General features: G+C 40.8%; 1 protein-coding gene across 1 annotated transcript in view; it reads right to left on the reverse strand.

Moving 5' to 3' along the window:
• Positions 1–9,018: 9,018 nt before the first annotated feature.
• Zc2hc1b (zinc finger C2HC-type containing 1B) overlaps positions 9,019–16,183 on the reverse strand; it is a 40,874-nt gene continuing 33,709 nt past the window's right edge. The window contains exons 7-8 of the mRNA XM_038339359.2: positions 10,328–10,469; positions 9,019–9,061 (exon numbers count right to left, since the gene is read on the reverse strand). Of these exons, the coding sequence (XP_038195287.2) occupies positions 9,019–9,061; positions 10,328–10,469 (185 nt within the window). The remainder of the gene's footprint in view (positions 9,062–10,327; positions 10,470–16,183) is intronic.

Here is a 16,183-nt window from a genome sequence, read left to right on the forward strand (position 1 = left end):
ATATCTTGGGGATAACACTAACCAAAAAAGTGAAAGACCTATTCCACAAGAACTTTAAGTCTTTGAAGAAAGAAATTAAAGAAGATACCAGAAAATGGAAAGACCTCCCATGCTCTTGGATAGGTAGGATCAACATAGTAAAAATGGCAATTCTACAAAAAGCAATATATAGAGTCAATGTAATCCCCATCAAAATCCCAACACAATTCTTCACAGACTTTGAAAGAACAATAATCAACTTCATATGGAAAAAAAAAACCCAGAATCGTCAAAACAATCCTGTACAATAAAGGAACTTCTGGAGGCATCACCATCCCTGACATCAATCTCTATTACAGAGCTACAGTAATGAAAACAGCTTGGTATTGGCATAAAAATCAAGAGGTTGGCCAATGAAATTGAATTGAAGACCCGGATATTAATCCACACACTTATGGACACCTGATTTTTGACAAAGAAGCTAAAATTATACAATGGAAAAAGAAAGTTTCTTCAGCAAAAGGTACTGGCATAACTGGATGTCAACCTGTAGAAGAATGAAAATAGATCCATATCTATTGTCATGCACCAAACTCAAGTCAAAATGGATTAAAGACCTCAATCTGACCACACTGAACCTGATAGAAGAGAAAGTGGCAAGTAGTCTTCAATGCATGGGCACAGGAGACTACTTTCTAAATATAACCCCAGTAGCACAGACAATGAGCGCAACAATAAATAAATGGGACCTCCTGAAACTGAGAAGCTTCTGTAAAACAAAGGACACAGTCAGTAAGACAAAAAGGCAGCCTACAGAATGGGAAAAGATCTTCACCAACACCACATCAGACAAAGGACTGATCTCCAAAATATATAAAGAATTCAAGAAATTAGACATTAAAATTCTAAATAACCCAGTTGAAAACTGGAGTACTGAACTAAACAGAGAATTCTTAACAGAAGAATCTAAAATGACCAAAAGATACTTAAGGAAATGTTCAACATCCTTAGCTATCTGAGAAATGCAAATCAAAACAACTCTGAGATACCATCTTACACCTTTCAGAATGGTTAAGATCAAAAACACTAATAATAGCTTATGTTGGAAAGGATGTGGAGTAAGGGGAACACTCATCCATTCATTGCTGGTGGGAATGCAAACTTGTACAACCGCTTTGGAAATCAGTATGGTGGTTTCTCAGAAAATTGGGAATCAACCTACCTCAGAATCCAGCAATACCACTCGGGCATATACCCAAAAGATGCTCAATCATAATATAAAGCATTTGTTCAACTATGTTTATAGCAGTATTATTTGTAACAGCCAGAACCTGGAAACAACCTAGATGCCCCACAACCGAAGAATGGATAAAGAAAATGTGGCACATTTACACATTGAAGTACTACTCAGCAGAAAACAAAACAAAACAAAACAAACCAATAACATCTTGTATTTTGCATGCAAATGGATGGAATTAAAAAGTACTATTCTGAGTGAGGTAACCCAGGCCCAAAAATGATGAATATGGTATGTACTCACTCATAAGTGAATACTAGCTATAAACAAAGAACATTGAGTTTATAGTTCATAATCCTAGAGAAGTTAAGTAATAAAGTGAATCCAAAGAAAAATCTATATAGGCCCACCTGGAAATTGGAAACAGATAGGACTGACTGACAGGGTTGGGAGCATGAAGGTGGGGGGAAAGGGGAGGGTAGAAAAAGAAGAGCAGGAAAGAGGAGGAAAGAGGAGGAAAGAGGGAATGGATGATCGAGATGGAGGAAGAACAGAGATGAGAGCAAGGAGAGAGATATCTTGATTGAGGGAGCCATTATAGGGTTAGCAGAAAACTGGCTCTAGAGAAATTCCCAGGAATCCAAATGGATGCCTCCACCTAGGACCCTGGGTAATAGAGGAGAGGGGGTCCAATCTTGACTTGCCCTGTAGTCAGACTGATGATTATCTTAAATATCACCATAGAACCTTCATCTAGTAACTGATGGAGGCAGAGACAGAGACCTACATCTGAGCACTGGACTGAGCTCCCAAAGTCCAGTTGAAGAGTGGAAGGAATGAGACTATGAGCAAGGAGGTCAAGACCCTGATGGGTTCATCAGCTGGAACAGTTTGCCTGAGCTAATGGGAGCTCACCAACTCCAGCAGGACAGGGAAGGAACAAGCATAGGACCAAACTAGTTCCTCTGAATGTGGTTGACAGTTGCATGGCTAGTGCAGACTGTGGGGGCACTGGCAGTGGCACCAGGATTTCTTCCTACTGCTTGTACTGGCTTTTTGGGATCCTATTCTCTTTAGATGGATACCTTGCTTAGCATAGATGTAGTAGGGAGGGCCTTGGACCTTTCACAAGGCAATGTGCCTTACCTTCTCTGAGGATTAGATGGGGATAGAGTGGGAGGGTGTGTGGAGGGAATGGGAGGAGGGGAGAGAGTGGGAACTTGGATTGGTATTTTTTTAAATCTAATAAATAAAAAATAAATAAATAGATACAGAAAACAGGTACCATTTCAGGTGCTTCTCACCACCACCTTATAGTTTATTTGAGAGTTTTAGGCTGCAGCTGGTGGAGGACTTTCATTGGTTAATAAAGAAACTGCTTGGTCCAATAGGTCAGAACATAGGTGGGTGGAGTAGACAGAACAGGATGCTGGGAGAGAGAAGGCAGACGCTTCAGGCAGTCACCATAGGCAGTCGCCATGCTTCTCCTCTCCAAGACAGACGCAGGTTAAGATCTCTCCTGGTAAGCGACCATCTCGTGGTGCTACACACATTACTAAATATGGGTTAAAGGAAGATGTGAGAATTAACCAATAAGACGCTGAAACTAATGGGCCAGGAAGTGTTTAAATAAATACAGTTTCCATGTAATTATTTTGGGTGTAAAGCTAGACGGGTGGCGGGATGCAGCCCCGCTGCTCCATCTACATGCAGCCTCCAATGAACAGTCAGTTTTATAATATGGCAATATCCTTCCACAATAGTGTCCCAGCTTTCAAAATATATCCTGTTGTTTCACGTCTTCACAACTCCTTGCTAGCTCTCTTCTGGAAAGAGTTTGATAAGCCATCTGGAAGCATAAAAAACTGCACCCCCTCTCCGCACTGGACTATTGTTTCAATGGGCTTGCTCCACACTCTCAGCAGAACTGTCGGGTATGGAGACACGGGAGTCTAAAGAGGTTAGTATTCCACAATGAGGTATGCTTAACCATATGATCTGAAATAGAACTCATTCTTGCAAGAATAGAGCTGCCTCTGTCCCAGAGGTCTCTGTCCTAACCATTCAGTATTTTATGAAGAGCCAGCAATAAGGACAATGTGAGCCAAAGGGTACAGGAATAAAATGAGACTTCGGGGTCCATCTTACCCTATGATATACAGGATTTACTTCTGCCAAAGAACCAGCAATTGCTTCTCTATCCCTCATTATGTTTGTTGAACAATTCAATTATGAAAGAAGGAGGAAGGTGGTCTGGGTAAAATGCTTAGCTTTCTCACAAACCACTGGTAGCTCCAGAGATAGAGCAGAGTCCACAACATCGGGGCTGGATGGTGCTACTCGACAGCTGCATGAAGCAACACCAGTCTACACCTTGCCACTATAGTTCCATGGTGATTTTAGTTCCTGCATGGAGGTGCTGGGGAACTAATTTGGTGCAGGACATGCCCAGGTCATTCGTCGTTCTAACATACAGCTTTAAGTAAATAGCTACTAGTTATTACCTGTTAAGCTGTAAACTCACTTCCCACCTGAACATCATAGTCTTTGTGGAAGGCAAAAATCATCATTTATTTTTCTGAAATAATTAAAATGTACAGTTTGGGACTCAGTTTTTCCAAGGACACTAAGTTTGGGGGTAAACTCTATTGCTTCTTATTATATGTTTTTTTCTTTGGTTTGATGTTTGGGGTATTGCTCTTTTGTCTGAGTTGCCTAATCTTTCTTGTAACTTGCTTGTCTGCCAAATAGGAATATGACTCAATATCATCATCCTTGTACCATGGTAAAGATTAAATGGGATTTCAGCCTTGCACTACTTAGAAGAGCACACAGTGAAATTGGGGGAGGGGACTCTTGTCCATCAACAGGGAACTTTATTTATATGTATATTTATTTCTTTTTGAGACAGAGTCTTACTATATAGCCTTGGCTAGCCTTGAACTCCCAAAGACGCTATGCCTCCCAAGAGCTGTGGATTAAAGATGTGTACCACCACAAACTGGAAAAGTTTTTTTTAACACAAAATAAATAAGAGTAATTGACCTGCCTACCCTCAGGAAAATTGGCAGATAGGTCAGGTGTTCCTGATACAATCCTGTGCTGTTGGAGGAACTCTTCTACCATAGGGGAATATTCGATTTGTGCTAGGCCAGAAAACCCAGGTCGGAACAGAAACAAAATGGAGCAGGGAGATGTCAGCATTAGAGCACTAGGATTTGGAACTATTTCTCCTGCTTTATATCTTTTTCTCCATTTCCCAGTGCCCTTTACAGTAAGCATAAATTTCTTACAAAATTTTCAAAATTGCTATTTCTCAAACAAAATTTTTGGCAGACTAACTTAAAGAGGCCGAAACAAAAAAATTTCCCAGGCCATTACAACTCACAAGGATCTGTCTGACGGGCAGAGGACTCAGAGTGGCACCAATGGCCTGGACTCAGATGCCTTGTCTAGCACTTGCTGCCTTCCTTGTTCTGGTACCAACCTTGTATTCCCACTGGGATTTCTCTTTAACATTCTAACTTATTCCTGTGTGCTGGCCAAGGGAACTATGTGTTTCCAGACCACATCCTTGGGGTTCTCAGCTTTGTCTTTCTTCTTCTTCAGCATTCCTTCATCTGCTATCTAGCTCATCCTAAAAGCTTCCATTTCTCAAATTTCCCATCTTTTGGTCACTTCAGCCATAGAGGGACAAAGCTGGTCTCTTGCATTTATTCACTTTAGACTTTGCTGTCCCATGATATATGTATAAATACATATATCATGGGACAGCAATACATATGTATATACACACACGTGTGTATATAATGACTGACTGTGCTCCTAGACTTCACAGACCTATTGAACAACTATACATAGTAACAGATGTTGAACCGTGACTCCTCCTGAGCAACCATGAGAGTTTGTCACCTTCATGTAACATCATAAGCTCTCTGGTATCAGAGATGTCTGTGTGTCCTGTGCTTTCTCAGAGGACTCTAGGAGAAGAAAGACTGATACCTTCATGTGTCTGTGCCATTATGAATTTAGAATGAACGTTACTCATGGGAGGTACTATGTGCATATTTTATTGATGAGACCTGAGCAGTGAAAGCCAGAGTTTGAAGTTGTTATAGTTTGGATATTGTTTGGGTGTATTCCCAAAGGCTGCTGTGTTGGACGCTTAGTCCCTAGTGTGGTGATATCAAGAAGGAGTGGATTTTTAGAAATGGAGCCTAATGGGGAGTGGACATTAGTCGAATGACCCTAGGAAGGAGTGAAGCAGTTCTCTCCCCGCCCCCAAACACACATCTGTCACTGTGAATATCAATCACAACGATGGTCCAGCCCATGACCTTCAGTCTGTAAAATTGTAAGCTAAACAAAGCAATGTGCTGGACTTTGTTGACTCCCCATGAGAAGACTTACCTTCTCTGAGGAGTGGATGGAGGGGTGGGATGGGGAAAAAGTTGAGGGAGTAGGAGGAAGGAAGGGAGTGGGAACTTGGGTTGGTATGTAAAATGAGAAAAGATAGTTTTTTTTTTTTTTTTTTTTGGTTTTTCGAGACAGGGTTTCTCTGTGGCTTTGGAGCCTGTCCTGGAACTAGCTCTTGTAGATTAATTATAAAATGTACTCATGAACTAAATGTTTTAACTAGTGATGGGAAATACAAACACATGGAACTTCCTGGTCCATAACAAACACACAGAAACTATGCTATTTACAACACTGCTTGGTCTATTAGCTTATGTATATTTCTAGATCAGTCTTATATATTAAATTAACCCATTTCTGTTATTTTATATTTGACCATGAGGCTTGTGGCCTACTGGCAAAGTTCCAGCTGGCAGCTTGTATCTTTCTCCTCTGATAGCTCCATGGCTTATCCTGGACTCTGACTACTCTCTCTCTATATATCTCTTTCAGCTTGGATTTACTCTTTTAATCTATTAACCAAAAGCAGCTTCTTTATTAACCAATAATAGCAACACATAGACAGAAAGACTTCCTACACCATTTTCCCCTTTCTGTTTAAATAGGTCCTAGCCACTCCCACTTAGCATTAGAAAATAAAAATGAAAATAAAAACCAAAAAGCACTTCTGGTCAGAAACTAATTACAGATACACAATAAAGACAAATTCAGATAAAAAAAGACCTCTGAATGGGTCACAGTGTTGGGTAAATGTACGTAGGCTTGAGAGAGAGAGAGAGAGGAAAAAGAGTATAAACAGTTATACTATAAAAGACTACACATAGTCATTTGTTAAATGAATAAAGATAATAAAATAATATTAAACTTATAGAAAAAGTAATAGAGTAAAAAAATAAGCCACATAAAGATGGAGTATACACAGAGAGTCAGCATTATGTATATTATTGTGCTTTCTTTAAAATTTTCACTATGAATGAGCTAAGTACAGAGAGACATTTTATTGTACATGTTGCTAAGCTAAACCAATGTATATATTTTAAAGGTATCTTGACTTCAAAATTTGGGTCTAAGGATAAGTTGCTTTGGAAAAGAGGTTCTTTTGTTTCCACAGAAGACAAGAACCTGTGGATTCCTTCCAGACTAATGTGGTTTGATGGACCAAGACCCCCTGAAAGGTCACAATGAACATCCCCCAAAATTACTTTGCACAACAAAAAGCAGGAAGCAGTTTGGAGAGAACTACACCCAAATTCCCCAATATTGTTTATAAATGTTTGCTTACATTTAAAGGGGGATATGCTATAGAGATTTGCATTGGTATGGATCTTGGTTTATTTTTACAAAATTGATTAAGGTATTATGTTTGTGTAGCTTATTTAAAAATGTAATGTGGAATTCAGAAATATAGGTTAATAGATAATCATCTATAATAGTCAAACTTGTAATCATGTTAGTTAGGTTGTCTAGATGTACAGAGATGTATTTCAGATGGATAGATATTCTTCAGATATTCCAAAGACTACAGAATATGGCATTTAAAATGTTTTAAGAACTTAGGACTTTTCATGACAGTGAGACACATCTGCTCTTGGTAGCACAAATCTACTTCAAGAGGATGGTGAGCATCGAAGAGTCTCCTCATGGAGCTTGTTAGCCATTTGGGCAAGAAACTACTCTGCCTGAACTGCTTGACTGGACTTGCAGGACCCACAGAAAAATGACTGCTAAAGTTGCCTAAAGAAGTTGAGACAGTCCTTTGGGATTTGTGCTTCATGAAAGAGTCTGCCAGACATTCTGCAGGACATAGAAGAATGTGACTGACAAGCTGCCAATATAGGCTGAACTGTCTTTGAGATTTCCTGCTTCATGGAAAAGTCTGCTGGATCCTACGGACCAGTGGGCTGAAGAGTGGTACCTACAATGTTACAGAAGAACTTTGGGTGACTGTCCAGGCAGCAAGATGTCTCTGTCAATTCTAAAGTTTTGGAAGTTGCTTACAATGTACTTCCTGTTAACTTAGGTAATATTTTATCCTTCTGCAGTCTTTGATGGAGTTGAATAATAAATAGTTATAATTATAGTTTTCCTTAGTTATGATAAAAGATAAAGTAGATATAAATATTATAACTGCAATTCTTGTTTGATACCTGTTTTGTTATTGTAATTTTACTATGTTAAAGTTAAAACCTTCCTTTTTATTTAAACAGAAAGGGGGAAATGGTATGGGAAGTCCTTCTGGCTATGTGTTGCTTTTATTGGTTAATGAATAAATCTGTGTCAGCCAGTGGCTTAGCAGAATAGAGCTGGTGGGAAAACTAAGCTGAGAGAGAAGGCAGAGAATCGGAGAGAAGCCTTGTACCTGCTTCTAGGGACAGATGGAGCCTTCTGAAACTTTGCTAGTAGGCCATGACCTCATGGTGATGCACAGATTAATAGAGATGAGTTAGTTTAGGATATAAGGGTAAGCCAAAAATACGCTTAAGCTATTGTTCAAACAGTATTACAAAATATATATATATATATATATATATATATATATATATATATATATATAGTTTCTGAGTGATAATTTTGTGTTCTGGGCAGCTGGGAATGAATGAGTAACCTCAGCCAACATGGAAGGGTGTCTTCAAAGTGGTAGAAGAAAATAGCTACTGTATGGGAGTTCCAAACTCGGGGAAACACCCTTTAGAAGGGAACCAAAATTAAAAAAAAAATAAATATAGGCTAATGTAAAATGTCAGAGTTAGCTAGTAGCCAGCCTTAGCTATCAGCTGAGCATTTATAATTAATATTAAATCTTCCTGTTTTTTATTTGAGAGCAGCTGCTGAGACACAGAGAAACTTTGCCTATAGAAGATAGCTGTGGTTAGATTTCTTCCTTCCACCATGTGGGTTCCAGGTTCCAAATTCAGGTCTTCAGACTTGGTGACAAGCACTTATCCCTTTGCACCATCTTGCCAGCCCAAAGACGTAGCCAGACTTTCCTTTGGGCCACCAGCTCACCAATAACAACATGGAGACTTTTTATTAATTATGAAAATTTGGCCTTAGCTTAGGCTTTTTGCCTACTAACTCTCATAACCTAAATTAACCTGTTTCTATTAATCTATGTTCTGTCCCCATGGCTCAGTTACCTCTCGTCTGTACCATATGTCCGACTTCTTCAGTGTCGTGCTGATGTCTCTCACTCAGCTAGATTTATCCTGAGTTCCTTTCACTGCCAGGAAGTCCTGCCTATTGTCTCCTACCTATTGACCATCTGCTCTTTATTAAACCAACCAAAGGTACCTTAGCCAGTGACACATCTTCATACAGCAAAGCAAATATCCCACAACATAAAGACACTTATTTTTGTACAGTTCTGGTAGTTAGGAAATCTGGGTTCAGGGTGCCTGCATCTGGCGACAGATTTCTTGTGGTGTCATCCTATGGCAGAACACCCAATGTTAAGAGACTACACTTACACACACGAGGGAGAGGGTGGAGCTCTCACACTCTAAATGCCCCTCAGGAATTTCTCTCTCAATACAATGGCACTGGGGATTAAGTTTCCAAAGCATGAACTTGAGTGGACATATTGTTACTATAACATTCTGCCTTAGCAGACCCAAATTCATGTCCTTTTATGCAAAATAAATTCATTCTATTTCAATAGCATGAGTCTTAACTCATTCCAGAAATCTAGAGTTGGAAATTTCATCTACGTTACAATTCCCTCATCAGACAAATTCCCCTAGCTGTGAACCTGTGAAATTAAGTGATATTTGCTTCTAAATGCAACAGTGATACAGGCTGAGGATAGAGCCTCATCTTAATAGGAAAGAAGGCTAACTGCTTCTCAAAGTAAGTCAAAAATACAAGAAAGAAAATAACGTTAAATCTTACGACCCCAGAATAATCTCTTTTGACACCATATCTCATATTGTGGACACTGCAGTTCCGGGTAAACCCCCAAGGTTTGTAGAGTCCCATTCATCTGACTTTGCTATGCCAAGACTACCCAGCAACTCTCAAGGCTTGGAGTTGCCTGCCTACAGACTTCCTAAACTGCTGTTATGTGCTTATGGCCTGCAATGGTTGATCCCCATTGTCAATTTGACTGAATTCGAATCACCTAGGAGATGCAGCTCTGGGTATGTCTGTGAGGACATTGCTAGAGGTTCTATGTAGAAGAGAGGATCTACCTTGAATGGTTGTGACTGATCCCTCAGACTAAGAGTCCCTGACTGATTAAAAAAGAAAATAGAAGAAAGCGAGTTTAAGACCAGAATTCATTTCTCTCTGTTTCTTGACTGTAGGTGAAACGTGACCGGCTTGGTCATGTCCCTGCTATCACAACTGGAGCCACCCTGGCCACCATATTGCCTTCACTGCCAGGATGTCAAACTGTGAGCCTAAAGAAACCTTTTATCCTTTAAGTTTATTTTGCCATGTAAAATGAAAAGTAACTGATATGTATTCATATAGTCCCATAGTCTCATGGGCCACTCTGCTCCCAAAACTCCATTAAGTACTGCTTTAGGCTGAACTCTGCAGTGCTTGTGTGTCTGTGGCCAGTTTCTGCCTGGGTCCCCAAGCTGTCAGTAGCATTACTTGAAGTCTCCGTAGGCTGCCAGGGCACCAATGCTCTTATACTCCTCACACCCAAGGAGCTAAGACCCGGTGGACAATGCCAAAGATTTTAGCTTGTACCTTCCAGAGCAGTGGTTGGAGTCACGTGACTCCCAGTTGCCCCTTAAAGCATGGCTGAAGCTACTGAGGGATGCTGTACCAGCATTCAGAGAGGGATCCTGAGTCACAGGGCAGTGTATGCTGAAGTCCTGTAGGCACATCTCTGGAAATAGCACACTTAAAAGTCTTAGCTTGCCTGGAAATCCTCGGCAACACCTTCAGGGTCATTTGCTGACTTGAGCATTAGAAGCTGTCTGCGTTCTTTGTATCCATTCATCTCTTGTGCAAACAGTTGCTGGGCCACACCCTTTGTAGTCTCTCCCCCAACCTACCCTTTTATTCTTTGCATGGCCAGGCTGAGGGGTTTCCAAGTCCTCCCTCTCTGCTTCCCTTCCATTTATAAATTCCACATTTGAATCATTTCTGCTTTCTTTCCTTACTGTCTGTGGTCAAAGACAGCCGGGCAGTACCTTGAGTTCCTCACAGCTTAGCTTTCAGTCGGACCTATTATTCTGCTCTTAAATTCTGTCTGCTACAAAGTCCCGGCACGCAGACAAACCATGCCAAGCTCTGAGCAGCTGCAGTAAAAACTCTGGTTTCTAATACCCTTTTCTCATTTTCCCTCTGGAACCACGGAGGAATGGTCTTCTGCTATCTGTATTTCTGCATTTCGAGCACAACGACGTAAGTATAGGCAGGCAGTCACACACCACTTCACAATGGAGATACGTTTCGAGGAGTGTGTGGTATACATTCTTTTTCGCTAACAGCACAGAAAGCACTTCCACTAACCTAAACCTATCTAGGGGACAGTCAGTCACTAGGTAAGGTAGAAACTGGACCTGGCCAGAATGTAGTGGCCACAGACTAGTGAACATGAGATGCATAAAGTCATTGCCAACATAACAGAGCTGCTTTGCTATACAGTAATTTTTAGTAAATAGGAATACACTCTAAAATAATGCTAAAAAGTACTCTATAAACACATAAATCAGCAACTTAGTCACTAGCCACCATTAGGAAGCACTTTGTGTTACACATATCGAATGAGCTATGCTTTTATACAGTCGTCAGGCGATGGGTTTGCTTAGATCAACATCGCCACCAGCACATCAACAGTGTGTTACATTACAAGCTTATGGAAGCTGTGCCATCATTAGCCAATACTCATTTTCAAGCTCCACTGAAAACGTATGAGGTCAACATTATATATGCAGTCTGTTGACCAACGTGTTATTATGTGGCCCATGGCCACCATTCCTAAGATTATTTAGGCTTTGTTTACTTTTCTTGTCTTTTTAGCCCTTACCAGAATCAGTCTTACTATACAATTAATAACAATCTAGAGACTTTCTAGCTTGATTCTCCAAGTTCTTTCTGTCTCTGCCCATTACCCAGCCCAAAAGCTGCACGTGTGTTTTAACAAATGTGTCTTTGATTTTCTCCTTCGTTATATATCAACAGCCATACTTCTCACTACCAATTTCTGCTTTAGTTTGTTTTGTGCTTCTATAACAGGATATCTGAAACCAGATTTATCTGGATTGAGATTTAACTGTTACAGTTCTGGAGGCCGGGAAGTCCAAGGTGAATTGTCTATGTTAGGCAAAGGGCCTTCTTGCTGCACCATTCATAGAAAGAGGGCAACTGTGGTAGTTTGAATGATATTGGTCCCATAATCTCATAGGGAGTGGCACTATTAGGAGCTGTGGCTTTGTTGGAGTGGGTGTGGCCTTTTGGAGGAAGCGTGTCACTGTGGGGGTGGGCTTTGAGGTTTCCTATGCTCAGGATACCATCCAGTGTCTCAGTTGACTTCCTGTTGCTTTCTAATCAAGATGTAGCCTGCAGTCACCATGCTCCACACCATGATGATCATGGACAAAACCTCTGAAAGTGTAAGTGAGCCGCCACAATTAAATGTTTTCTTTATAAGAGGCATCATGATCATAGTGCCTCTTCACAGCAATGGAAACCCTAACTAAGACAGCATTTATGTGTGAATGTGAGCAAGAGAGGTGAGAGGATAGGCTCCTCCTTCTACACGGAGCACAGTGCTCAAAACGTAGCCATCCTCACAGTAACAGCAAGGGCAGAGCTCTGATGACCACATCTTCAGGGTCCCACCTGTCAACACTGCTGCCCTGGGGAGTAACAGCGCAATGGTTATAATTTCCCACTGGCCGGGCAAGAACAAACCGACCATCTGTGGAGATCTAGTGGCTTCCAGCCCTGATACCTGAGGGATAAGAATGGAGTCTTATAGTGAGTGTTCCAGGACACAAGACTTCTGAGTTCTCCCTTGGGACCTTTTCATTCCTGCCTTTTCATGCTGCCATCTGACGAAATTGTTCAAGGGAGAAAATGCTGATGGTTTTCAACCGTAAACCTCACATGCTTGCTTTTCTATTTCTTTTCTTTTCTTTTCTTTTCTTTTCTTTTCTTTTCTTTTCTTTTCTTTTTTGTTTACACCCTCTTTCTAAATTCACTAGATGAGAGAGCAAGGGTCCCAGACATCTGGTGCTGAAGTCAGATTCAACTTTGTACACTGTCAATATGATCTAGCCCTGAGGAATTAGCAAATAAATAATCCCTTTCGGCCAAAGTGTTTAGTTAACCTCAGAATTCACACAGCGCCTTTTTACTTCCTTAAGCATTATCTTATACTCTCTAAAGAAAGAAATAGAGATTTTTTTAATTTAGTAGATGAGTCTTTATACTTTAAAATTTGTTAGTAAAATTTTATTAAACAAATACAGCTTGAATCTTTTTTTTCTCAGTTTAACTGCAAAATCTACCTTACTGTTACATTATTTCATGATGTGGGAAGCCCTTCTGTATATGTATTGCTTTTATTGGTTGATGAATAAAGCTGTTTTGGCCAATGGCTTGCCAGAGTAAAGCCAGGTGGGAAATACAAACAGAGAGAGAGAGAAAGTGAGAGAGAGAGAGAGAGAGAGAGAGAGAGAGAGAGAGAGAGAGAGAGAGAGAGAGAGAGAGAGAGTAGTCAGAGTCAAGGCAATGCCATGTAGCTGCCCAAAGAGACAGATGCCGGATACTTACCAGTAAGCCACAGCTTTCTGCCGATACATAATAGAAATGGGTTAATTTAAGATGTAAGAGTTAGTTAATAAGAATCCTGAGCTAATAGGCCAAAGAGTGTTGTAACTAATATAGTTTCTGTGGGATTATTCAGATCTGAGGGGCCAGGAACGAACAAGTGCTCATCGACTACAATTTCACAGTTCGGGAGAAAAGTAAAAACTTGTGAGAATGCTAGGGAGGGCAGAATGGGAAACCCCAGAGATCTCCCATCTAGACTGAGATGCGTCAGTTTGCTGAAGGAGCTCTTGTGGAGTTCCGAAGACTACCAAAACGTGCGACTTGAGGGCGAGACTTGACCAGTAAAGTGCTGTTAATTTTATCAACTTCAACCCCTCTCACAGTAGCAATTTGACTTTTGGACCCCTTCATCAGGGTAGCAGACAGTAGTCCACATGTTCCTGGGTCAATCTGCACGTCTGCATGTAACCTGTGGGAGCCAGGGTGGGCAGGAAGGATTCTATTCTCTAATTATATGAGGTCTGTGTTCTGCCCCCTGTTTGATGTTTCTAATCGAAAGGGTGCAGGCAAAGAGGTAGGTGGCCTCTAGCATTGCACCTTCCCCCACTCATGCGATGGCCTGCGCTGGCTTAATCTCCTATCCTAGTTGTTGTGCTGATCTCCTATGGGGAGATTCTAGGGGGTTTAAAAAGCAAATGCTTTGAATCCTTTGTTTTTATCATTTCTTTTTCCTTTTGGGCAACATGACATTTCAAAAATACTACATATCCAGGAAAATGAGCCTGCATTCCCAGAGAAAGGCTCAAGATTGGAAAAGAACCCAGAGCATTAGTTCTAACCTTCCTAACGCTGTGACCCTTTAAAACAGTTCCTCATGTTGTGGTGGCCCCAACCATCAAATTATTTCATTACTACTTTGTAATTTTAATTTTGTTGCTATTATGAATCATAATGTAAATACCTGTGTTTTCTGATGGTTTTAGATGACCCCTTTGAAAGGGCTGTTTAACCCACAGGTTGAGAATCACTGCCTTAGAGGATCTACTTGAGCTGATGAAGGGCACAAAGACAGAGACAGTCACAAGTTTTAAAACTCAGCAAACCCAAGGCTGGAGAGATGGCTCAGTGGTTAAGAGCACTGACTCCTCTTCCAGAGGACCCAGGTTCAATTCCCAGAATCCATATGGCAGTTCATAACTATCTGTGACTCCGAGATCTGACATTCTCACACAGACCAACTATGCACATACAATTAAAAGACAACTAATTTATTTATTTATTTTTTTTAAAAAAAACCCTCAGCAAGCCCTGGAGAAGGAAGAGAGTCCAGAGTCAGTACATTACTTTTTTTTTGTATGACTAGTTAAAACAAACCAGCAACAATTTCTTTTGAGATTTACTTAATGTGTATGAATGTTTTTCCTGTACATAGGTACATGTACCCATGTATTTGTTGTTCACAGAGTTCAAGAGAAGGTACTAGATCCCCCTGGAACTAGAGTTACAGATGGTTGTGAGTCACGATGTGTGTGCTGGGAACCAAACCCAGGTCCTCTGCAAGAACAACAAGTGCTCCTAAGCATGAACCATCCCTTTAGTGCCTGCATATCTAGTTTCCAACAAGAAAATCACAAGACACAAAGTGAAATAATGAAGTGTGCCTCATTCAAAAGGAACAATAAATTAATAGAAATTGTCCCTGAAAACAACCCAATGACGGACGTTTTAGACAGGCCTAGTAGACAAAGACTTAAATGACTGTCCTTATGCACTCAAAGAACCAAAGGAAATGCTGGAAAAAAAAGTCAAGAAAAAATGAAGTATGAGCAGACTGGAAACACCAACAAAGAGATGGAATTCCTAGAGGGAACCAAAAATAAATTTTCTAACTGAAAAATAGAACTAAAATGAACATTTTACTCGAAGGATTCAGGGACACAGTTGATCAGGTAGAAGAAAGAATTTGAAAATAGGACAAGAGAAATGACTGAGTCTGAAGAGCGGGGCCTAAAAAGACTGAAGGAGTTCGGTGAAATATCCCGGTTGGCAAATGTCTGCCGTGCAAGTGTGGGGACAGAGCTCAGCCTCTAGAGCCCAAATAAAAGGTGGGTACAGTTGCATCCACTTTTAAACCCAGTGCCGATGAGGCGGAATCAGACATATGCCTTAGGTTTGCTGGTCAGCCAGCCCACCCTAATTGGGTGCTCAGGCCAGCGGAAAACCCTGTCTCAAGAAAAGTGAGTGGCTAGCCTCTTAGCTACACACACACACACACACACACACACACACACACACACACACACACGGATATACCCATACAAAGACTGAAGCCCAGGAAACAGTGCTTAAGGGATCTGTGGGAATACATCAAGCCAGTTGTATTAGTGATATGCTGTTGTGGCAAAACCCCTCATAGAAGCAACTGAAGAAGGAGATGCTTATGTTGGCTTCACAGTTCCCAGAGGTACACTCCATCATGGCAGGGAAGGTACCGTCACCAGAACTAGTTACTAGTGAAGCAACTAGTAACTGCTCAGCGGAAGGTACTGAGAGGTGAATGCTGGTGCTCAGCCTTCTTTTCACTGTGTTTGGACACCAGCCCATGGAATGATGTCACCCACATTAAGGGTGGCTCATCCCTTGCTGACTTAAATCTTTATGAAAATGCTTTTGTCGGTCTCCCAGAGGTGTGTTTCCATGGTAACTCTACATATAGTCAAGTTGACAAGGAAGGTTGATCATTACACCAACAAATATATGCGTTGTAAGGGGAAGAAACATCCTTTCTGGATCAAAAGGAAAGAGAAAAGAGCAGAG

Source organism: Arvicola amphibius, chromosome 8 (genome assembly GCF_903992535.2).
Source record: "Arvicola amphibius chromosome 8, mArvAmp1.2, whole genome shotgun sequence".
Classification (NCBI taxonomy): domain Eukaryota; kingdom Metazoa; phylum Chordata; class Mammalia; order Rodentia; family Cricetidae; genus Arvicola; species Arvicola amphibius.